The sequence below is a fragment of the Filicampus tigris genome, chromosome 10, assembly GCF_054856515.1.
Source record: "Filicampus tigris isolate MCC_2025a chromosome 10, RoL_Ftig_1.0, whole genome shotgun sequence".
NCBI lineage: Eukaryota > Metazoa > Chordata > Actinopteri > Syngnathiformes > Syngnathidae > Filicampus > Filicampus tigris.
This window is the reverse complement of record NC_141226.1, coordinates 1,928,917-1,954,499: the sequence shown is the minus strand read 5'-3', so window position 1 is coordinate 1,954,499 and position 25,583 is coordinate 1,928,917. Positions and strand designations below refer to the sequence as shown.

Below are 25,583 nucleotides of genomic sequence, written 5' to 3'. Positions count from 1 at the left end.
TGAATTCAAAGTTTAAAATGCAAATGTTTTGTGTATTTACAGTATCGGCTATTTTAGCCCAAACATTAAGGATAGTTTGTTAATTTAAATTGTATTTATGGAACAACAACTGACTGAATAAAAGTGAACAATTGAAAGAGAAACCGGCTCTTTCTTCTGCTGGTCTCTCAACCATCGCAATTTGAACATAGGAAGTGTGACGGCTGCCAGTATTGCATCGTTGCTTTCCATAGGCAGATGCAAATCGTGTTTTCATGGCTTGCAAAACGCAATGATACAGGTAGTAGAATAAGTGAATGATTCCCTTGATGTACATCCTACCAATATGAATTTTGACTTAAGAAATTTAGAATATGTGCATTTAATTGGACAAAACTTACTTTAAATTTAGCAAAAAGGAATTAAAATCTCATTACTACCATTTTTTTTTTTTCATCATTTGGGTAGGTGCAGTAGTGTTCGTTTGTGTGAGTGTATGTGTAAATTAATACAAAATAACTGTTCACTTTACTTTCCATATTATATAAATGCTTGCTTAGGTAAAAATATTAATATTTACATCTACAAAATATAATGGTGTTAATGAATGTTTCCTACCTGAACTATAGCATCAGGTAGCCCATTCGCAATAGTCAGACCTTCTTTCATCTCCAGCAGCTTTGACATCAATACTTCTATTGTGGTTAAGAGGGTGCAGTAGTAACAGTTCTATTCTCCTTGCAGGATATCCAGAGCAATTGTGAGAGGCTTCAGAATGGCACAGTATTCCTTTATAAACTGCAGTTCTCTCTCACTTATACATTTAATCTCTAAACCATCAGTTTGACATCATGGTTCTCAAGTCAGTCATCGGTATTTCATTAATTCGTGCCACAGCATCAGAATGAATTCCGTTTTGTGGAGCATGGCACAAGCAACTTTTTGCCAACCAAATCGCCCACCAACTCTGAAGCCAATGTCGATCTGCCAGCCTTACTCCACAGTGCAGTGCACTTGGCTGTAGCGCTTCTGTATATTCCTTTAAGATAAGATATGAAGATAAGACGGCCTTTATTGATCCCACAGTGGGGACATTTTCAGTGTTACAGCAGCAAAGATATAGGTCACACAGGGACGGCGGCTTAATGTAGCCATTAATGTATAACATTAACGGCAAACATTCTGGATCAAACCTATGTAAATATACGCAGTAACTATGTGTAAATACACATGTATATACACACCAACATACATCAACATAAAAAGTATGAGGAACACTTATTTTAGCCTGTACATAGTACAGAGGAAAAATACTCTAAGTAAGTGACAGTGCTGCAGTGCTGTAATGAAATGTAAGGGAATAGCATTGGATAAAAATAAAACTAGACTAACAGTACGGGGAATGTTGAGTATTGCATGGTATTACAGTAGTGGGGAATGTTGGGTATTGCATGATATGAGCTCAGGTGCAGGACTGCACAATTGCACTAATGTCCGCCAGTTTGTAGAGACTACACAATGTTCTTGTTAAAGAGTCTGACAGCAGCAGGCAAGAAGAAACGGCGGAATCTCTCCTTTGCACAGCGAGGGTGTAACAGTCTGTCACTGAAGGTGCTGTGGAGTGCTGTTAGGGTGCCCTGGAGGGGGTGGTCCGGGTTGTCCAGCATTGATGGCAGCTTGGCCAACATCCTCCTGTCCCCCACTGAGTCCACGGAGTCCAGGGAGCAGCCCAGGACAGATCCAGCCCTCCTGACCAGTTTGTCCAGCCGCTTCTTGTCCCGGGCCGAGACGCCGCCTGCCCAGGTGACCACTCCCTGGAAGATGACCGATGCAACCACCGAGTCATAAAAGTTCCTGAGGAGTGTCTCCTGAACCCCAAAAGACCTCAGTCTCCTGAGTAGGAAGAGTCTGCTCTGACTCTTCCTATAGAGGGTGTCTGTGTTGTCGCTCCAGTCCAGTTTATTGTTCAGATGAACACCCAGGTACTTGTAAGTTGAGACTCTCTCAACATCTGTTCCCCGGATATTCACTGGTGCAGGTGAAGAGTGCTGCAGCCTACCGAAATCCACCACCATTTCTTTGGATTTCCCCGCATTGATCAGGAGGCGGTTCTGCTGGCACCAGTCCACAAAACCGAGTAAGTTCTCTGTACTCCCGATCATCTCCGCCTGTGATGAGGCCGACAATCGCAGAGTCGTCAGAGAACCTCTGCAGGTGACAGGTAGGGGTGTTGTAGTTGAAGTCCGAGGTGTAGAGGGTGAACAGGAAGGGAGCCAAGACAGTTCCCTGTGGGGCCCCCATGCTACAGAGGAGCACGTCAGACACACAGTCCTGTGTCCTCACATACTGTGTCCGGTTTGTGAGGTAGTCCTGGATCCATGTGGTGAGGTGGTGGGCCACTTTAGTCCCGGGATTTGAAAGCAGTCACTTGTCCACATCAGATCAGGAAATTAAGTTTAGTGTGTGAGAAGCACGCCTCTGATGGTAAAACAATACCCTCCTCTGAGGAGGTGTCAAGCACGTCTGCAATATCTGTGAAGATAACTTCTTCCTTAACTTCTTCCTCCTCTTCATCGTCATTGTCAGAGAGGCATTCAGGCTGATACATTTGAAAGGCTTTTACAAAGTTAGAACCGTTATCAGTAACTGTGGGTCTTACTTTAGTTGATAGACCATACAATGAATGAATATGGTCGATCTCAGCAACAATGACATCATACGTGTGCCTACCCTTGATCCTTTTACAGGCCAATGCAGCTTTCTGACGCTGAAGAGTTGTCGTGTTTACCCAGTGAGCTGTCATTCCCAGGAAGCTTTTGTTGTGGACAGACCAAATGTCTGCAGTTGTCGCAATGTAGTCAAGGCCTTCAAATGTTGTCTTCATCTCAATTTCCATTTTCGAATATTCTTTATCCAATTCGTTGGAAAACGTTTTTCGTCCCATTTGCCGTGTGCAGCCCGGGCACGGTATCATGCTAACGAGCTGAATGAAAGCGGGCGACTCCACAGTAGAGAGCGGACGCATGTTTTCAACAACATAACGTGCAATAGTTTTGTTGACCTGTGCCTCGCTAGTCCGGTTAAAATCTAGTCGCTGTTGTTTTGGTGGAGCGGCTTGACTCGCTTCGAGTGTGTCCTCTGACGGCGGGTTAGCTTCAAGATTCGTCGAGGCATGTAGCTTGTGGAGGTGTTTGAGTATATTCGAATGGCTGTTTGTTGCAGTAGATAGGACCTTTGAGCCAGAAAGACACAGCTTACATTTGACTAAAATGTTTTTGCCTTTTTGCTCAACTAAAGTGAAGTAATGAGCATATTTCCACTTTGAAAAACTCGTCTTTCTCTCGTGTTGACTCTCCATGACTGCCGCACGACTGAATAAATAGATTCACGCCAGCAATGTGTCTTACTCGTCTATTTTACAGCAGTTTGCATGGCACACGGCAACCCATTGTAAACAGGAAGCAATTCACAGCAGCCAGCCAACAATGAATCAAGTTATCAAGTAACGGACAAACGCACCATATTGTAACAGTAACTGAGTTTCTTTATTGAAAAAGTAACGTGTTAGAGTATTATTTACCATCAAAAGTAACTGCGTTATAGTAACGCAGTATTAGAAACGCGTTACTGCCCAACACTGGTCATCACCATGAATTAGTATGTTCAAGTTAACTGCCTGTTACATTAATTGCTCTGCTCTGGTTCACCTGGAGTCTTGACTTTACTCTTCGTGGCGTCTTGTTTTAAAGTAGTGGCTGATTTCGATTTGCAATGTTAAATATCATAAATGTGTCTCTGACATGAAGGAAAGTTTTTTTGTTTTTTTTAAATAAACAATACATGCTTGGATGCAAATAAAACAGGCAATATTTACCTGTTTATACCATCTGCCAGGGAAAATAAGGATGGCGATAGCACCAACCCGCGGGGGGGAAAAAAACACGATTCGATTTGTTTATTCTTCGGTAGTTGCTTCAGGTCTTTCCGGTGCACTGCTGTTGATATAGCACCTCCACAGTGGCGAACCCTGTAACTGCAGTTAAAATACGTTGCTGCCACAGAGGGACATCAACCGCTCAATCAACACAGCTGGAGCTTTCCGTTGTGTTGAACGATATCAATCGCTCTGGCTGGGGGTGGGCACAAAATTAGTTGGAGGGGACAATTTTGAACATAGGAAAAACCCTGATTTATAATGTATTGTTTCTGTATCTTCAGGCTTTCAAAGAGATGTTATATGCTGCTCAAGACCAGGCCCCCTCCATTGAAGGTATTTTCTTTCTCACTCACTCTCACTCTCACTAACACATATGCTGGACAAAAAAGCTTGTTTGGTGCCAGTAATTACTGTATAATGTTCAGCCATGTACAGGCTTTACGGTTTATTTTGACAAAATGAAAGTGTATGGGACACATTAAAAAAAAATGTTGTATGAAACAATGGAATATCCATGTCGCAATGAAAACGTACCAGTTTACAATGCTGAACTGACTGAACTGTTTTCATTGACTGCCAGTATATCTAGTTTGAAGATTTAACGTACAAGCCAGAAAAAGTTCCGACTTTTTCTCACAAATTTGTGAAGAATAATTAGTCCTCCACCTTATTTTTACATTTGTCACATAGATGGAATTTGACATGTACATTTTTAAGAATTAAATTGCAGAAGTCACTTATCCATGGGTCTGTATTTCATTTTGATGGAATTTCAATGTCATTTGTTATTCATACATTCGTTTTTTTCTTTATAAAGCAACAAGATGCTTTGTGTCAAGCCTCAGAACAGTGACAGTCTTGATTTAATCATAAGGACAATAAGAACATAATAAGGGTAACACTAATTTGCAGCCAACAGTAATCAGGATTTTTTTTTATCATCATTCAGGTATTTTAATAGTTTGTTTGGATTACATGTTCTCCAAGTTACCATCATCTCTAACAATAAACTTTTCCTGATAAATGTTTTCATTTAATCATATTTTCAGGAGTGTAGACAGTTATACCCAGGATGAGCTCTTTGGTGGCCTTGGTAACTCTGCATGCTGAGACCTAGTCGAACTGCAATTCCCTGGTAACAGCTGTGAGACAGCCAGAGTGGGCTGAAGAGGCCGCAGAGTCTGAGTACTTGACAAAATCATGAGTACTAAATTGCATACAGTGAGGTTAATAAGTATATGACCACCCTTCAATTTTACAAGTTCTCCCACTTAGAAATTATGGAGGAAAATTTCCTTGTACATGCATGTTCACTGTGAGAGACAGAATCCTTGAAAGAAAACAAAAAACAGAAATCTCACTGTATGATTTTGAAATAATTTATTTGTATGTTAGTGCTGAAAATAGGTACCGTATTTTCCGGGCTATTAGTCGCCGTTTTTTTAAAAAGAATATTTTGGCCGGGGCTGCGACTTATACTCTGGAGCGACTTATGTGTAAAATTATTAACACATTACTGTCATGGATTGTTAGTGCTGACTTGTGACTTATGTTTTGCCTCCCTCTGCAGGCGGTTTAGCGCTAAATCGCCCAGAGAGGGAGACAAAACATCATAAATACAAGTCAGCACTAACAAGCCATGACAATTACTTCTATATCATTTCACATGTTATTGTAACCCACACAAAGAAACATAAGATACATCCTAAAAGCTATTAAAATGCATGAATAATTTAAACGGTTAAAGTCGAATGTTTTGTTAAACTAACAGGCCTTACTAGTCGAGGAAGCAAGCTTATCCAAACAGCTAAACATTCACAAACAAACTCCACAGACTCGAGGTGTGCAGCGAAGGTGCCTGTTTATATTGTGAAACTGCACAAGAAACAGAAAATACTATCAAGCTATGCATTACATATACATGTATTTTCATAGACATGAACAAGATGAGCCTATGCTAACGATTAGCAATCACGATTAGCATTAGCGATAGCGATTAGTATGTTCAGTCAACAACCTACAATCATCCACAATTCAGCTTGTATATAAATGTCATTACACACAATTGTCTAAGATAGTTTCAATGAACCACAAACAGGCAGACATGCTAATGATTAGCAACCGATATTAGCATTAGCGATAGCGATTAGTATGTTCAGTCAACAACACAGTATAATCATCCACAATTCAGCTCCTATATAAATGGTGTATGCTCATTACACAGAATTGTCTAAGTTACTTACAGATGATGGTTAAACAAGAACGAACCACAAACAGGAGTTGCCTGTCTCTGGCTGGGGTATTGCATCATGCAGCCACACACGTAAGAAACCGCACAGACGAGACGAAGACATAATTACGACCGAATACATAAATACTTTTAGAGACTTGGAAATATTCTACATGGTCGGAGATAGATAAAAGACTTATTTAATTGATCTACAACCATTTTGGTGAGTTTAAAATTATCTTACCATAACTTTTTTGTATGCTACATGGAGCATCGTAGCTCGGTGGAAATGATGCATACGAAGCACACAATTTCCTCCCAAAATGCGACTTATACTCCACTGCGACTTATATATGTTTTTTTTCCTCCTTATGCATTTTTATGGCTGGTGCAACTTGTAGTCCGGAGCGACTTATAGTCCGGAAAATACGGTATTTGAACACATGAGAAAACAAATGTCAATAGTTGGTTTGTTTACAATTATAGAGGTCAAACGTTTCCTGTTCTTTACTAGTATTGCACACACAGCAGTAGGGATTTTAGTCCACTCCGCCACATAGACCTTCTCTACATCTGTCACGTTTCAGGGTTGTCGCTGAGCATCATGGAGTTTCATCTCCCTCTAAAGATTTTCTGTTGGATTTAGGTCTGGAAACTGGTTAGGCCACTCCAGAACTAGTGTTGCACGTGTTACCAGTGCCAGAACCGTACCGTGATTTGTCTGCGTCAAAAACGGCTAGATACCATTTTTTATTCATCCAGCCATCCATTATCGATACCGCTTCTCCTTACAAGGGTCGCGGGGCGTGCTGGAGCCTATCCCAGCTGTCTTCAGGCAGTAGGCGGGGGACACCCTGAATTAGTTGCCAGCCAATCGCAGGGCACACAGAGACAAACATCTGCACTCACAATCACACCTAGGGGCAATTTAGAGAATCCAATCAACTTACCATGCATGTTTTTGGAATGGGGAGGAAACCGGAGTACCCAGAGAAAACTCACGCAGGCACAGGGAGAACATGCAAACTCCACACAGGGAGGCCGGAGCCGGGATCGAACCCACGACCTCTGAACTGTGAGGTGGACGTGCTAACCAATCGACCACCGTGCCGCCCCCATTTTTTATTTAAAAAGAAAAAAAAAAGCACAGGTAGCTCACCAACTCTGTCTTAAAGGCAAGTATACATATGCATAAAGACACCTCAAGCAACATTACGTTGAGTCATCATCAATTAAATGAACATATTTGCTTGACCGTAACAGTGCAAATGTATTGTCAATATCAACAATGGATGACATGAAATGCAATCAAATAAGTCAAGAATATGGCATTCAATGTAAAAACTTATAGTGAATAAATATATATTATGGCTGTCAAACGATTAAAAATGTTAATCGAGTTAATCACAGCTTAAAAAATAATTGATCATAATTAATCGCAATTCGAACTATCTCCAAAATATGTCATATTTTACTGTAAAAACTGCTGTTGGAATGGAAAGATAAGACACAAGAGGGATATATACATTCAACATATGTTCATATGTAATGTATTTTTTCATTATAACACATCCTCGTGAGATGAAAATTAAACATTTTAAATTAAAATGATTAACATTCTTGCTGTAGTAGACAGTATTTTTATTCACTACGAAAACAAAAACGCAAAAGGGCCTCTGTTCGATAGCTTCTTATTGACTCTATAGGCGACGTGGCTCGAACGTAATGTGCTCTTTTCGCCCCCGGGTGTCGGCCAGAACACAAAGAGGTAAAGCTATGGTTTCTGCAGTTTATTACCTTTCAGTGCAAAATACACCAACACTGCGAGAACAACAACACGTCTTCAAAATGCAAGCGTGATGATACAGACTAATCGCTGGTGTGCAACAAGGAAGTATGCGTTCTTTCGCACGTATAGCACTTCTCGCGAGAGTTAGGCACAACGACACAACTCGACTAATAACATTAATTATCAAACATCAATCTCAGGAACCTTTCTAACAGCCTCAGAAAACAGTGACAGAAATATTTCGAATGTGTGCAAACAAATTGTGTGTGTGCAATGTACACATTTAACTGTATATGTGGCCCTTGTTATATTCTTAGAGTTTATGTTTTCCGAGTGGTCCCTGAAGTGCACACAAATGCGATTGGCTCATATGTTATGCTGTGCTATGCTGTAGGTAGTATCAGCACGGCGCGTGCTCGTCCTTTAAACTGACTTTATGAACACAAAACCATACAGCCCTCTTCTCTACTCATCCTCAGTTGCTGAAGCAAATCAATTTATTCACATTTCTGAGATTTAAAGCTGCCCTCTTCTTTCGAAATGCTTCTTTATACTCCCGTGGGCGACACACGTCCACTCTGCTGCTCACTGTGCAATTCTGAGTGGGATTATGCATCGGCGGTCATTCTGCGCAGGCGTTAAATGCGTCAAATATTTTGATGCAATTAATTACCGCCCGATAACGCGGTAAATTTGACAGCACGAATATATATATATATATATATATATGTACATATAGTACATTGACATGTATACATTATGCTTATATAAACATATAAATGCAGGCGTTGATCTCATTATTGAAAAAAAAAAACATCATTCTTAAAATCTGAATTGGCTAACTCTGTGTCCAAAAAGCATAGAGGCTATACAGTAGGCTTGTCACGATACTAGAATTTCAACTTCGATACCGATACCCAGTTCAGTATCGATACTCGATACCATTTCGATACCACGCGGAACAAATTAAAGCACAGGCTTTTTTTTTTTTTTCTTTTTACTGTAAAACTTTTTTATTGCCAAAAACTTCATCCATCCATTATCTATACCGCTTATCCTCACAAGGGTCGGGGGCATGCTGGAGCCTATCCCAGCTGTCTTTGGGCATTAGGCGGGGGACACCCTGTATTGGTTGCCAGCCAATCGCAGGGCACACAGAGACAAACATCCGCACTCACAATCACACCTAGGGGCAATTTAGACAGTCCAATCAACTTACCATGCATGTTTTTGGAATGTGGGAGGAAACCGGAGTACCCGGAGGAAACCCACGCAGGCACGGGGAGAACATGCAAACTCCACACAGGGAGGCCGGAGCCGGGATCGAACCCACGCCCTCTGAACTGTGAGGCGGACGTGGTAACCAGTCGACCACCGTGCCGCCCGCCAAAAACTTCAATTATCATTAATACAATAGTTTTTTTTAAGAGGTAGTGCAAAAAAATATTACAACTTCAGTATTTAACTTCGACAACAGTCTGTACAGCCAATGCCTGGAACCAATGACACATTTTAAGTTGTCTGAGCCTGGGGTAGTGCAAAACAAAGGAAGAAGTAGTGCAAAGAACAAAACACACACACCAAAAACAATTATGAATCTGTAAATGGTCTGAACTAGTGCAAAGAATCAAGTATACTGTGCAACACCAATGGCACATCATTTTCAAGTTGTTTGAGATAGTGAAAAAGAGTAACACCCACCACTTAGAGTGACAAATTGACAACAAAATCTGTTAGTTGTCTGAGTATCTAGACCCACATGTTTATCTATTAAGGCAAACCAACAAGTCACAGATTAATAATAATAGTAATAATAAAAAAAATAAAATAAAACAAATTAAAATACTTTCAGTTATTGGCTATTCAGAACAGTAGCAGGTAGGGTTAAACATTGTTTGAATTTGGACGATTCTGGTTCCGATGTTTTGATTAGATTCTGGTTCCTAACAATTCATAATTCCGATTCTTAACAAAAACAAATAGAAGGATTTATTTTGGGACAAATCACATGAACTTCTCTGTTCTTCAATTTCATGAACTTTTTACTATTTGTGAACTTTACCATGGATTACTCAAAGGGCTGTTTTTAACCAGTATTTATTTTAATACATTTTTTTGCATTATTATCTAGTATTATTTTTCACAAGAGCTTTATTTTTTAGAAGTTCAAGACAATACAATAATGCAGCTGTTACTGAAAACATGCTACTGAACACTTGGCTAACCTTGTCTTGCTTAAGAAATAAAATATATATGACAAACACAACACTGCATTTTATGGGCAAGCAAGGAAGTCTATCTAATCTAAGCAGTCTATGTAAACATATGATGCATATGTATGTACAGTGTTTCTGTATATGCTACAGCTGCGTATGTTATAAAATAAATATTAGATGGATATGTGCATTTGAGTTTTGAACTTGTTGCCATTTGAGGTACTTAGCCGATTCTGACTTCGGGTCATGAGCCGCAACGTTGGCAAAGCAGTAGGAGCAGACGTTGGCAAAGCGCTGTTGGTATCAAAGTCAGTGGTTTGGTATCGGTAATATCGATGCCACAGCAGGCTAGTATTGTATCCTTTCAAAATGTTTAGTATCGAGTAAGCACCGAAGTATCGATATTTTTGACAAGCCTACTATACAGCTGCATATCTGGCCATGAAAATGATCATAACCTGCTCAATACTGTATTACAGTAGATGTCACACTAATGCTTCTATAAACCTCTGTGCACATTTTCTACTAGTGACGTTTAAAAAAAAAAAATAAATGGGAACTCATTTTCTTAAAATTTAATGTAGTCTGTCAAATATAAATAATCAAGCATGATGATGATTAAACTTACCATATTTTCCAGACTATCAACTGCGACTTTTTTTCCTAGATTTTGAGCCCTGCGGTTTATTGTCCGGTGCGGCTATTCTGTGGATTTTTCTTCCACCGCTCGGGGCGCTCTAACTGGAATGACAGTACAATTCAATACAATATATTTCCCATTGACTGGATGTGACTGCAGGTGGAGGAGTTCAACAGGAGAGGGCGCCATGCACTAGGTTATTGCATTAGGTGCTGTAATGCTTTGATTTGATGTTTACCTAGAGGTCTCTGAAGTGCACATGAATGCGATTGGCTGATGTTACGTCTGTTCTGTTGTTTCGATGTGTAATGCGATGTGATTTAGCACGTCATGTGTTAGATTGGCTGACTTTATTAACATAAAACAAGAAAGGTGCATATGTAGAATGTAGTAGAACAATATATGGCGGAGTCTGGTGGACATTAGCTGACAAACTGGAGCGGCAGTCGGCAGTGAAATGAAGATAAGTTTATTTTGTCTTGGTTCTCTTCTGTTTTAATCAGCAACGTTGCTGCGGTGTTAAAAGGCACTGTTAGGAAAGAATGTGCTCACGTACATACATGTACATTTACAGTTCATAATCGTTCTGTAAATGGAGTAAATATAAACATTTTCAGCATACATAGGTGCGGCTTATATAAAGGTGCGGCTTATTTAAAGTTTTTTTGTTTTTGTTTGTTTGTTTGTTGTTTTTTTTTTTCAAATGTTCTAAAAAAAATTGCGTGTGCGCGGCTTATATAACAGTGCGGCTTGTAGCCCGGAAAATACGGTAACTAGCACATTTAAAGAGAGGTTTAATGATTGATTCACGTCAACATATTGCCCAACTCTAGGCTTAGCACACGTTATTCACATACACATTTTATATAATTAAGTTTCTCATCTTAATTCGTTCTGTGCTCCCGACAGACCTCGCTTCCATCGCCTCTGTGATATTTATTTGTAGAGAGTGCATGTTTCTTTCAAAACTTTTCACGTGTAATTGGAACAATACAGTCGTGTTGTGCTTGTCGATGGATGTCTTTCTATTATTATTTTGCATTTAGAGCAAAATAGTTTACCTCTGCTTTCGTGCAGGAGGTCCGGATTTTGGTTTGCACGGTCCTATGTCGTGTTTTTGTTGGTAAATGCTTTGTGTTTTCTCTGCTCCACGTCTCTCTGCAGTCAACGTTCCTCATCGTCTGAAACAGAATGTAACGTACGGATTTTCTTCTTCGGGAATTCAGCTCCCCCTCTATTTCCAGTAGGGTACCCGCAGAGCCATTTCAGACAAAATAACCCCCAAACTTATGTTAAATATTCATTTTTAAAACGTAGTTGTTGTGGGAAAGTTGCAGTGTTTAAACGAAGTTGTGGGAAAGTGCGATTTTATGGGAGTTTCCTGATTTTGCGTTAATAGTTGCGATCGCAACTTCGCGAAATTCTGGAGGGACTGATTTACAATGCACTGGTGGAGTAGAAACTGCACATGATGCTAGCCTCTTCCACTTTCTGACTTGAATTGCTCCAACAGTTGATCTTTTTTCACCACACTGCTTGGCAATTATCCCATAGCCCTTTCCAGCCTTGTGGAGGTCTACAATTTTGTCCCTGGTGTCTTTTAAAATCTCTTTGGTCTTGCCCAAGGTAGTAGTTGGAGATTGACCGATTGTGGGGTTAATGTGTGTTTTTATGGCACTAACAACCTCAAAGAAGTGCTAATAATTTAGGTTAATAAATGGATGGCTGGATGGATGAATTTTAAGTGGACATTTTAAACGCAGAGTAACAGGTCTTTGACGGCCAGAATTTTTGCTGCGCACGCTATAGGCTGCGCACGCTATAGGCGAGTGCCTAGAATGAGACTGAACCAGTGTGTGCTGGGTGTGTATTTTTTTTAACACGTATGCAGGGCTCGACACTAACGTTTGCACTGGTAGCACTGGTGCAACCAACTTTTTCAGTGGTAGCACCCTTTTTGGGGCAGTACAGTATGACCATTTCAACATTATTTCATTATTACTGCACTATGCCACACTACTTCAAAAAAGACAACAATGTGCATACTGTAGTGTGATTACCAGAGCTGGGCAGTCCGTCCCGGGGGCGGAACTTTCCGTCCCTCCGTCCCGGATGGACGCCCATTTTTGGGACTGAGGATTGGGGCGACAAGTAGGGCCACTCGATTATGAAAAAAATATTAAACACGATTATTTTGGTAATAATTGAAATCATGATTATTCAAACAATTATTTATTTTTTGCGACAAAACAAGAACAGGTTTAAACATTTAAAAAACATTAAGGCAAAATTCTTTGAAACGCTATGATAATTTAAGTTCGTTTTGGACCCAACAACATTTATTAAATTAATATATATATTTTTTTAATTTAAAGTGCAAATGTATAAATTCAAGTATGGTTTCATTGTGTAAACAAACGAGTTATCTTGCTATGCACTAAACTGCTTGGAGTAAAATGCCAATTTTGACAGAATACCAGACATGCTATTCATACATACATTTATCTGGAGCCTTTTTTGTTTTTTAAGGTAATATTTCGGTAGGCGCCATCACTCTCCACCTGCACCAGTGAATATCCGGGGAACAGGGTGTTGAGATAGTCTCAATTTACAAGTACCTAGGTGTTTATCTGAACAATAAACTGGACTGGAGCGACAACACAGACGCCCTCTATAGAGTCAGAGCAGACTCTTCCTACTCAGGAGACTGAGGTCTTTTGGGGTTCAGGAGACACTCCTCAGGAACTTTTATGACTCGGTGGTTGCATCGGTCATCTTCCAGGGAGTGGTCACCTGGGCAGGCCGGGTCTCGGCCCGGGACAAGAAGCGGCTGGACAAACTGGTCAGGATGACAAACGGATGACTCTGTCCTGGGCTGCCCCCTGGACTCTGTGGACTCAGTGGGGGACAGGAGGGTGATGGCCAAGCTGTCATCAATTCTGGACAACCCGGCCCACCCCCTCCAGGGTACCCAAACAGCACTCCACAGCTCCTTCAGTGACAGACTGTGACACCCTCACTGTGCAATGGAGAGATTCCGCTGCTCCTTCTTGCCTGCTGCTGTCAGACCCTTTAACAAGAACATTGTGTAGTATCTACAAACTGGCGGACATTAGTGCAATTGTGCAGTCCTGCACCTGAGCTTATATCGTGCAATACCCAACATTCCCCACTACTGTTATATCGTGCAATACCCAACATTCCCCACTACTGTAATACCGTGCAATACTCAACATTCCCCACTACTGTTAGTCTAGTTTCATTTTTATCCAATGCTGTTCCTTACATTTCCCTGCAGCACTGTCACTTAGAGTATTTTTCCTCTTTACTATGTAGAGGCTAAAATGAGTGTTTCTCATACTTTTTATGTAGATGTATGTTGGTGTGTATATACATGTGTATATACACATAGTTACTCTGTGTATTTACATAGATTTGATCCTGAATGTTTGCCGTTAATGTTATACATTAATGGCTACATTATACCGCCGTCCCTGTGTGACCTATATCTTTGCTGCTGTAACACTGAAAATGTCCCCACTGTGGGATCAATAAAGACCTTCTTATCTTATCTTATCTTACACATAGTAAACAAAGTTAAAGTAATTTGCTTCTGATAAATTATAAATTTAATATGCTGATTGGGTCAAACTAATTTAAATGTTGACTGTTACATACTAGTATATAATCTATACAATACTTCTAAATTACAGTAGGCCATATATAAACGGTATTACAATATAATGACCAATAATATGTTGCAATTGAAGCAATTTGAACCAAAAATGAACACAAAAAAATTGACTTCATATTATAGTCTACACAAGAAATTTAACTTAAGTCACAGTAATAATGTTAAGCATGGTTCCTATTAGGGATGGTCCGATCAGGTTTTATGACACCGATACCGATCATGCATGAGTGAGATCGGCCGATATCGATACCGATTCCGATCACATGGGATATCTATATTTTTCCATTTATTTATGGTGACTAATACTGCGCTGTGACACTAACGCATCATGCATAACAAGCTGCAGCATGCGTGCCATATGCCGTCTGCTTGCCTTGACTTTATTCAATGGAGTGAGCCTTGTAAACTCACCATAGTCTCCCAATTGCTTGTTCTTCAAATGTCGGATAAAGTTCGTTGTGTTGAATCTTTTAGCCATGCTCCCCTCCGCGAGTTACCTTTTCATAGCATATACAGTATTACAAGACGCAAACTCCACACAGCAGACAATGCTACGTTCACACCAACTGCGGTGGGAGTGATTCTGGCGGCGCGTTTAAATTGGAGTCAATGTAGCTCGCGCGGTTGTTGCGGCGCGGCATGAATGATGCTTTTGGAGCGGTGGGACGTCGTCGCGTGTTAAACAAATCAACTTTTTTGCCATTTCGTCTCAGCAGCCAATTAGCGTCCTGTTCACTCAGCTTTTTTTTTTTTAACAGTTTTTACAGTGACTCTGTTTGGCTATGTGTGATACCGCAGTGTACGGGGGACTTTTGAGCTCTGGCTCTGTTTGGCTGTGTGTGAGACGTAGTCACGTAGTACGCCCGATGCTAGTTGACTGCTACGAGGCGGAATGGCAAAAAAGTTCACTTGTTGAATACGCGACGACGTCCCACCGCTCCTAAAGCCTCATTCATACAGCGCCCGCCCGCGGGAACTATATTGACTCTAATTGAAACGCGCCGCCAGATATGCTCCCACCGCAATTGGTGTGAATGTAGGAGCCTCTATTCCGCAGCGAGCAGAGGGGGAGGGACATAACACGGCTGTAGGCTGCGAAGAATGAGCTGCGGGTGATCAGATGTTTTGATCGGCAATAAAAGGCTTTGATCAATTATTCCGATCACGTCATTTTGCACGAAAATCAGTCGATCATGATCAGTGCCCGATCGATCGTAGCATCCCTAGTTTCTATTTTTGTGCTCGTAAAAGTAGTGTATATTTGCATAAGATATTTTGTTTAAAATAAATCCCTTGTGCCGATTGCGAAGTGGAGTCTGTGCCCTAAACATTTGGAAGCCTTGCCCGGGCAATAGATTCTTATCTTTTTGTGTCTCTTCGATGTTGCTGGGTGGCGTTGCGTTGCGGACGACGCCAAATCTAACTTGGTGTTTTCTTGCTTCGGTGTATCATAACATCATCGTAAACCAAATGATGGTTGAATAGATTTGTTGTGTTGCCGGTGGATGCAGAGACAACTTGCACTTTGTACGTCTTTGCTCGCCGTCTTCCACGGCAAACCCATAATGTAACCAAATAAGCGATTTTGACTTGCCTTGCGTGTTTACAAGTCGTTCCTGTGGCAGGTCTTGTGCCATTTTTAGGTCTGTTACTCTGTTAAAACCAGAGCTGGGCACTTGACTATTTTTTGCCGGTCCGGCCGCGACCCTCCACCCTTGACTTGGGTATCCTTCCGGCCGCGACCCTCCAGCCATATTCATAAACATTGCCGGCCTCCGCCCCGTTCCGCCCCCCGACCCCCCCAAAAAAAGCGACCGTGATTGACGTTGCTGCGGGAGAGGCGCTAACGGCAGAGGCTTTTTAAGGATCATTAGCTGGCTAATTTACTATTCAAACCCGCTTCAAAATGTGCCACATAGTACTGTAGCGTCTCCCAATGATACGCCATCAGTCGTAGTTCAATGAACGCGTTTTTATTAATTCAACCGGCTACTGTGGGCCATAGCCGACGTCAACACAAGTACAACAACCATTCAATCCACCCAGTCACACACTCTCTCTCCTTCGTCCTCCGCTCCTCCTCTCTCGCCCGCACCCCCTCCCATCCAGCGAGCTACGTGACACATTCAACAGGCTCGGAAACAACATAACTTTGCAAAACACGAATTCAACCACAACAAAGATAACTCAGTTCGTTACAGTACTTTACTACTTACCACTGCACGTGCTTACTTCCATTGCGAGCCCCGGGGTTGGTTTTTTTCGTATTGTATAATTATTTGGGTTCAATAGACCGCCAGAAATGGCAGTCAACAAGTTACTTATTTATTTTCCACTTCCTTTCCTTCCCGGCCTTCAAAATAAAAGCATACCAGCAAACCCCTATACACAGCAAGTTTGCTATGTTGCATTTCCGGAAGTAGTGAACGCCAGAAGAAGTGCATGAACTCCATCTTGATGTAACAACGTCAGTTGAGTTGAGTCAGCAATATACTCGTGGACACAAGTTGTTTTGCATTTAATTCATTTAATTTTATTGCGAAAATGATCTAGAAGGTGGCGGCTAAGGGAGTTAGTAGCTTGCTTATGCTTACTTTGCAGCAACGAGTTGCGTGGTGCATCCGTCTCCGTGTGGGAAACTGTCATCGCAACATGTGAGACAGCAACGTGCGCTGAAGCGTGTTTGTATTTCCTCATTGTCACGCCACCTAACGCGCGCCTCCCACCTGCAACTGGGGCATACCATTACAAGAGGGGCTGGGGGGGGCAATGCCACAATCCCTATAACAGCAGTTGTCGCTCGCGCCGACGCGGGAGTCGAAAGAAGCCTAAAAATAAGCCTTTCACCGAGTAGGCTGAGATGAATTTTGGCCACCTCGCGAGCACGTCACACGCACGAGGGCCGATTGGTGGGCCGGACTAAAATACACCTCCGGCCATGCTTAGTTAAGCCATTTTTAAAAACTTGTCGCTCTTCCCCCCCCGCCCACGAATTGGGCATCCGGCCGGGCCGGAGGGTCCGACCGGTCCGGACCAGGGACGGACTGCCCAGCCCTGGTTAAAACGTTGGGTAGGAACGTGTGCAGTGTGACTTGCGGGGTGCGGGCTGGCTGGCTGGCTGGCTGGTTGGTTGGCTGGTTGGCTGGCTGGCTAGTTGGAGAGGGCGGCGCGGCGGAGTAACTCGTGTGCGCATGCCTCAAAACAACTCAAAATTAGTATTAATAATAGTTTTTTTACGATTGTGCCAATTTTGTAATCGTGGGGTGTAATTATCAAAATCGGAATTGAATTTGGATTAATTTCACAGCCTTAGGGACAAGGGTCGGATTAAGCTAGGGCGGAGGTGGATTTTAGTCCGGCCCACTAATCATCCCTCATGCGTGTGACGTCACCATGCGGCCAAAGTTCATCTCAACCTACTCTGCGAAACTCTGGCAAACGACAAAAATTGCCTCCGAACACTTCAAACGGGCCACTAGTTACCCAACCGCGCAGGAGATTTTTCAACAGCAGATACAGCGCGAGTTCTACTAGTACGACAAGTGATGAAACCCAGTGATGAGACCACAGAGCCAGCACACCGGCGAGTGATGTCAGCATGTCGCTTGACTGTCCGCTGCTGGAGGAGTACGTAGCTTTAGTTGTGCTAAAGCTAATGCAAATGAATATTCAGTCACTACATGCTCTCTTCTACAGAGCTGCCTTCATTAATTGCCTGCACAACGCTTTTCATGTGCTTACCAGCAGTCACATTGCACATGCATATTCTGCCCTCTAGTGGTTCAACACATGTAATACCATGGATAATGCCACAGGAGTCCGCCATTTCACCTCACTAACAGAAACACGAGCAGCTTGTGTGTGTAATCCGGGGTAGTTTTGTTTACTAACTGTTAACATTTAGTACATTATCCCTTTTTTGCGAAGTATGCCCTTGTGTGGGACATTTTTAGACCATAAAAATCCCTACCAGCGTAAACATTCAGATGACCGAATGTATACTGGAAGTAGAAGTCTTTTTTTCCTCTTAAAATAACCTTGTGTTATTCTGCAATAATTATTTTATTAAAAAATGATAACGTCTTATGTTAAAATGCAAACGTTTTGCAATAAAATGCAAATAAAATTTATTGCATTATTACTCAATCTTAAGTATTCTCTTGATGTCCCCTGGTTTACTCCAGTCGGCAACTTCATCACATCACGACGGGCTTGTGTTGCAGCTAAATGCTATCTTGGTTAAACAATTGTAAACAATTGAATCCACTCACAGTACTCCTAGCTGGCAAGTGGATGTGCACAGGACATTAGCCAGCTAATGATCTTTAAATGTTTATGAGCGGCGGACTGGGAGGTGGGGGTGTGGGGGCTGACCGACCGAATGCAAGGATGGAAGTGCTTTAAAATGACAAGGATGGATGGGGTCGGAGGACAATCATTTTTATGAAGAAGGATGGAGGGACGAGGACGGAAGGTTACAGGTCACGGATGGAGGACGGACCGGCAAAAAAGAGTCAAGTGCCCAGCCCTGGTGATTACATTACGTAAATCAGGGCTGATGCGGGAAATGTGTCCGGAAAATAATAAAATGAAACTTATAAAACATACAGTACATACTGTGGTCTTCAGTACTTCTGTGCAGTCCCTCCGTGACCCATGCCGATTTCCGTCTCGTGAAAGTGTTTGATTACCTTAACTTTTTCCACAGACTCGAAAGGAAAACATAGTGTACTCCTTGTCATGTCAACGCCGGGGGAATTATTGAGTTTGTGTCCGGATTAAACAGTTAGTCCACCGTGTCATCCTTAGTTGTTTTTTTTTCCCCCAACACGGGAGGAGGGTAATTCAAAGTTATTTTACGTGACTCGGGTCAATACAGCTGTTTTTTTTGGTGAAAAACCAGACACAATATTTGAGTTTTCATCCATTTTTGGATCGCAACCGAAGTGCTATCTCGCTAGCACTCGCTAACATGCCGCCACCGGCAGATGTAAACAATGCATTATTAGCTTGACAAGCAACGTTGTGATTATACAGTAACCAATCACGTACGACACTGGTTGCATGGAGGGTTGTGGGTTTACTGTATGTATCTAGCATATGCACATGGTTTTTTTTTTTGCATATGGACATTTATGCTTGATAGCCAGGTTCCCCCAGTGCAATTTTGACAATTTGTTGAGCTCGAGAAATGTTTACTTAGCCACTCTCCTTTTTACGTCATTGTCATTGGTGAGGTGGCGAACGGGGAGCAGCACCCTGCTTAGCCAGGTGGGGGAGGCAAGAAAAGCCTGGCAACCTCCAGGCCTATTACACTCTGGGCAAAACCCTATGCGAGGTAAAGCGTACTCTCCTTTTTTGGTTCATGTGTAAAGAAATTCTGGAAGTGCTACAAGTGCTGTAAGATGCTGCTAAAATAAACCATGAACATTTTTCATCAGTTTGACTTTTTGTCTGTCTGTTTCTATCGATCTGTCTGTCTACAGTATTTATGACTGTCACAAATTAAAGCAAGCGCCTTGAAATGCCCAGAGGCATTACAGAGGCAGAGGCGTGAAGAAGATGCGTGATACTTAATGCAGCGTTTAACCGACTAGTAAAGTACTAAACGTTTAATAAATCATAGACTGTTAAATGGTTAAACAACTAGTCGCGCACATCCCTAATCGCAGTATCGTGATAATATTTTATCGTGACCCAATTATCGTGATACGTATTGTATTGCAACATTCTTGCCAATACTCACCCCTATCTGACGCCGTGTTCTAGGAAGACGCTACAATGCTAACACTTGTAAGATGGCATTATGCCGATACAGTTACCGGGAGTAGAAAAAAGAAACACGCTCAACACCAACTACTTCTCCCCGCTACTTTTAAGCAGCCTGGAGAAGTGAAAGCAAACAGAGCCAAAGATATTAGTAATTACTGAAGCAATCGGCATATACATAGCAACATCTATGTGCCCATATGCTTTAGTCTAGCAGCCTTCAAACGTTTATTAAACATGCTGGAGCCCCATTACAATGTTCCATCCCGGGCGCATATTAGCAATATGTCATATACAATCGCACAAGAGCCATGGTGCAGCATGAGTTGAGCTCTGCTGCTCTTATAATGAAGTTAAAGTTACTACTTGGCAAGCGTTACCTGACTTTATCTGCAACCTCATTCTATCCATACAAGAAAGTGTGTTTTCCTGTTTTTAATCTTTTTTATCATTATTATTATCATTATTTATGAACAACCCTGATGTGCAAGTTTTTATTCTGTTTTGTGCTTTTATAACAGGGAATGATTTTTGCTTTATATCAAATTGAATTGTAGCTTGCTCTGTTAAAACTAAATTTAAAAACAACAATCTAGTCTTATGCATTAGAGACCTATTGCCGTACCGAACGTGTCAGAAAGTGTTTGCAGCTCGCAGTGTTTTGTTTTCTGTAGGAACCGGGTCGAAATGGCTCTTTGAGTGGAAAAAGTTGCAGACCCCTGGCCTAGAGCATCCACAATGCCACGATTGGGTTCGCAATAGAACATGTTATCAAAGGCATGGTTGTTCGTCTGGTCTCAAGATATATATATATATATATATATACATATATATATATATATATGTGTGTGTGTGTGTATGGACCATATTTTCCGGACTATAAGTCGCAGTTTTTTTCCCCATAGTTTGGCCAGGGGTGCGACTTATACTCTGGAGCGACTTATGTGTGAAATTATCAACAGATAGTTGCAGTAGAACATGATTATTACTGTCATGGCTTGTTAGTGTTGACTTGTATTTATGATGTGTTGTCTCCCTCTGCAGACGCTTTAGCGTAATTGAATCCGTCCCCAATATTTCAAACTTGTCTTCTTATTGGCAGATTTAATCACGCCACCTCCAGTTCATAGTTCAAGTAGTCTGCTAAGTAACATGTTATCTTGACGTGTTTACAGCCATTTTACAGCTTGGTCAAGCTGCAGAGGGAGGCAAAACATCATAAATACAAGTCAGCACTAACAAGCCATGACAATTACCTCTATATTAATTTCACATGTTATTGTAACCCACATAAAGAAACATAAGATAAATCCTTAAAGCTGTTAAAATGCATGAATAATTTAAACGGTTAAAATCTAATATTTTGTTAAATAAATGTGAAATAATATGATAAAAAGACAATTTGACCGTCTATCAATCCATCTATACAAAATAGTGTACTGTTCCTTTAAATGCACCATGTTTGCATCATCAGCCAGCCGCGCACGTGCACACACACGCACGCACACACACAAACACACAGACGCACGGGGCGGAGGAGGAGGAAAGAAGAGGAGAAAAAAAAAGGAGGAAAATTACGACCGAATACAATCAATAGTTTGGGAGACTTGGAAACATTCTACATGGTCGGCGATAAATAAAATACTTATTTAATCGATCTGCGGCCGTTTTGGTGAGTTTAAAGTCTTGTAATGCTACATGTATGGATGTTAGCTACATGTTACCATCGTAGCTCGGTGGAAATGATGTGTACTAAGCGCACAATTTTATTATTTTGACTTATATGGACACATTTATTTACGTTACGGGACAGAGACAACTTGGATTCCGAGAGTGGGTGGAGCGACTTATGCTCCAGTGTGACTTATATATGTTTTTTTCTTCTTTATAATGCATTTTATGGCTCATGCGACTTGTACTCCGGAGCGACGTATAGTCCAGAAAATACGGTATGCTGTATTTTGTTGTTTTTACCACACTCAAAAAATATAAATAATTATAAAAAATACACTAATAAAAACTCAACTAAAACAAAGCATAGTAAAAACCGATGAAAACTAACAAATCAACTCTAAAACCTAATTTAAACTAACTGAATTTGAAAAACAAAAGTCAAGATGATATAAAAACTAACTATAATGAAATATACAAAACTATTATAACCTTACTCATAACGACACACCCCTTAAAGGCACAACACTACAGTTGTGACTTTGGTCTTTTCCCAATTTATACGAGTTGCAGTTTAGAAAAACTGTTTGTTTATTTACATTCCATTTGATTGTTTTATTGCATTAATGGAGTGCTATTTTGCTTTATTGAAAACATGTATCAAACACGTGTATTTTTTGGAGGAGCTGGAATGGATTAATGGTGTTTCATGGAGAAACTTAATTTGATATACGAGTAAATTGACCTAAGAGCTTGGTCACGCAATTAACTCACATTTAGTTACCACACGTTTCTGTAATCCTATATTTGACTGCATTTGATTGCCGATATCTGGGGTGAGCTCATCGACGCTGGTTCAAACTCAAAATGTACTTTTGGACCTGAAAAGACTTTCATTAATGCTAGGTGTGCCTTTTTCTTATCTTGAGTGTTGACAGATGTTTACTTTCTTTTTCTGTAGTGACAGATGAGGACACAGTTAAAAGGTATTATGCAAAGTTTGAAGAGATGTTCTTCCAGACATGTGAAAAAGAGCTGGCCAAGATTAACACATTTTATTCAGGTAATAAAATCATATATATATATATATATATATATATATATATATATATATATATATATATATATATATATATATATATATATATATATATATGGACATAAAATGTATGTAATGCAGGTTTCACAATAAGTCATAATCTGTCTGTTTTATTTTCCTCTGTCTAGAAAAACTGGCTGAGGCCCAGCGGAGATTTGCCACTCTACAAAATGAATTGCAGTCATCATTGGATGCCCAGAGGGAGATTGCAACGAATGGACGGGGTCTGCGAAGGAGGAAAACAGTGTTTACCCTATCACAGCAAGAGAGATGCAAACACAGGAATATAAAAGATCTTCAGCTGGCCTTCTCTGAGTTCTACCTCAGTCTGATCCTGTTGCAGAACTACCAGGTGTAGAAACACAAACAACACACCAACATATTTACGTTTCAGATTCCGTCACCGTTATTCTGATGTTCAATGGCTCCATCATAAAATGTAAATATTTTGTTTATGTTTGAACAAGGATAAAAACAAATAGTTTCAAAAGAGAAGGGCCATAAAATACTGAGAGTGGAACTCTTGAAGTGGAGCAGCATCTTTTCTGTGACACTTGTTAACTTTGATTATCTCATCACGTTCTCGCTTATCCTCACTGTTTTAAATAACTTCTTCCAGTCAAACCATCATAAAGACAGCTAGGGCTGAAACGAAACCTCAAGTAATTTGGGTACCTTAAAAGCAAACAAATAAATAAATAAAATTATCGAGTCATTTTTTCTGCCTGGGTTACCCGCTTATTTACATGTACACTGCCTAGAAGAAGTCAAGCTAACCACAGCAACAGTTGTGTATGGTATGCATGACAGTAACACACCGCCAACACGGTAAGAAGACCAAGTTCAAAATAAACATTACATTACCAAATAATATATGGAGATCAATGCCTAGGTACACTTTTATTTTGATGTTGTTCTGGCAGCTGACTTGACTTGTCTTCTAAATAGTTTGGGGCTTTTTGCCGTCACAAATTCCTGCTACTGACTTCAACAACACTAATGTGTCCAATCCCCAATTGATGCTGCTAAAAAAATGACCAAATTATGTTGACAATGAATTTGTATGGTGCCTGCTGTTAGCGTTTCGCAATGGCTCCAGCGTTAGCTCGCGCCAGCCAGCGTTGGCTTGCGCTATCCAGCAGTGTTCAATCGCTCCATGAGTGTGCCATGGGATTACTTTTTGAAGACAGTAGACCAGGGGTGCCCATTACGTCGAACGCGATCGACCGGTCGATCGCAAAGGCATCGTGGGTAGATCACCAGCCTATCATCTGTCCTCACTACTGTATTGCTACGTTCACACCAACTGCATTGGGAGTGTTTCTGGCAGTGCGTTTCAATTGGAGTCAATGTAGTTCGTGCGGGCGAGCGCGGTTGCGAGCGGGGTGGCGCGAATGATGCGTTTGAAGCGGTGGGACGTGGAGCGAAGCACCGGAAATCCACCCATTTGCTCCACTCGGCGCGTATAGACAAGTCACCTTTTTTGCCATTCCGCCTCGCGGCATCCAGTGAGCTTCGGGCATACTACGTCACACACAGCGTCCTCTTCACTCGGCGTCTTTTTTTTACAGACAGCAATATTGATAGCATTAGCATAGTGTGCAATAAGTTGACTTGTTTTATACGCGCCGAATGGAGCGAATGGGCGGATTGTTGCTGCTGCAAATCTGCTTTAGGCAGCTCCTGTCCTGTTTTTGCGTCCCTGGCTGATTCCATTCAGTGCAAGTCATCAGAGTAAGGTAATAACGAAACATTTTTGTTGTTGTATTGTGCTATATAGGTTGATGCAGTCAAGCAAGGTACACCAGCATATACGGTACATACAAAAATAATTCTCAATATATTTATAAATAATGTGTTTTGCATTTTTAGTAGGTGGTAGATCATTTTGATTCGGTCATCTCATAAGTAGCTCTCAGGCGTAAAAAGTGTGGGCACCCCTGCAGTAGACCTACACTTTGATGCTGACAACCTGACACAGTTGCAGTTCCAACTGATCACTTTTTAACAAACCCGGCAGGCATACTCAAATGTGCTGTTTAGGCTGGCAAAATCGCTACTCTGGTTCTGACGTCACTTGGTCTCATAGATCAAACTTTATCGGGAGAGATTTATCTACAGTAAGTTCTCACTAATGTTTCTAGCTCCTACAGCTAGGCACAGTTTAAATTTAAGTGTAAAATATTGATTATCTAAATGTGTTTTTTTTTCTTCTATATCTTTATCCACCCATCCATTATCCGAACCGCTTATTCTCACGAGGGTCCTGGCTGTCGTCGGGCAGTAGGCGGGGTACACCCTAAACTGGTAGCCAGCCAATTGTAGGGCACACAGGGACAAACAACCATTCACACTCACAATCATACCTAGGCACAATTTGGAGTGTCCAATGAACCTACCATGCATGTCTTTTGGAATGTGGGAGTAAACCGACCCGGAGAAAACCCACGCAGGCATGGGAAGAACATGCAAATTCCACACAGGAAGGCCGGGGCTGGACTCGAACCCATGACCTCTACACTGTGAGGTAGACGTGCTAACCAGGCGAGCACTGTGCTA

General features: G+C 41.3%; 1 protein-coding gene across 1 annotated transcript in view; it reads left to right on the top strand.

The window, feature by feature from the left end:
* LOC147140370 (solute carrier family 53 member 1-like) overlaps window positions 1–25,583 on the top strand; it is an 83,375-nt gene that overhangs the window by 1,639 nt on the left and 56,153 nt on the right. The window contains exons 2-4 of the mRNA XM_086042923.1: window positions 4,198–4,249; window positions 22,887–22,988; window positions 23,153–23,376. Coding sequence (XP_085899049.1) covers window positions 4,198–4,249; window positions 22,887–22,988; window positions 23,153–23,376 — 378 coding nt within the window. The remainder of the gene's footprint in view (window positions 1–4,197; window positions 4,250–22,886; window positions 22,989–23,152; window positions 23,377–25,583) is intronic.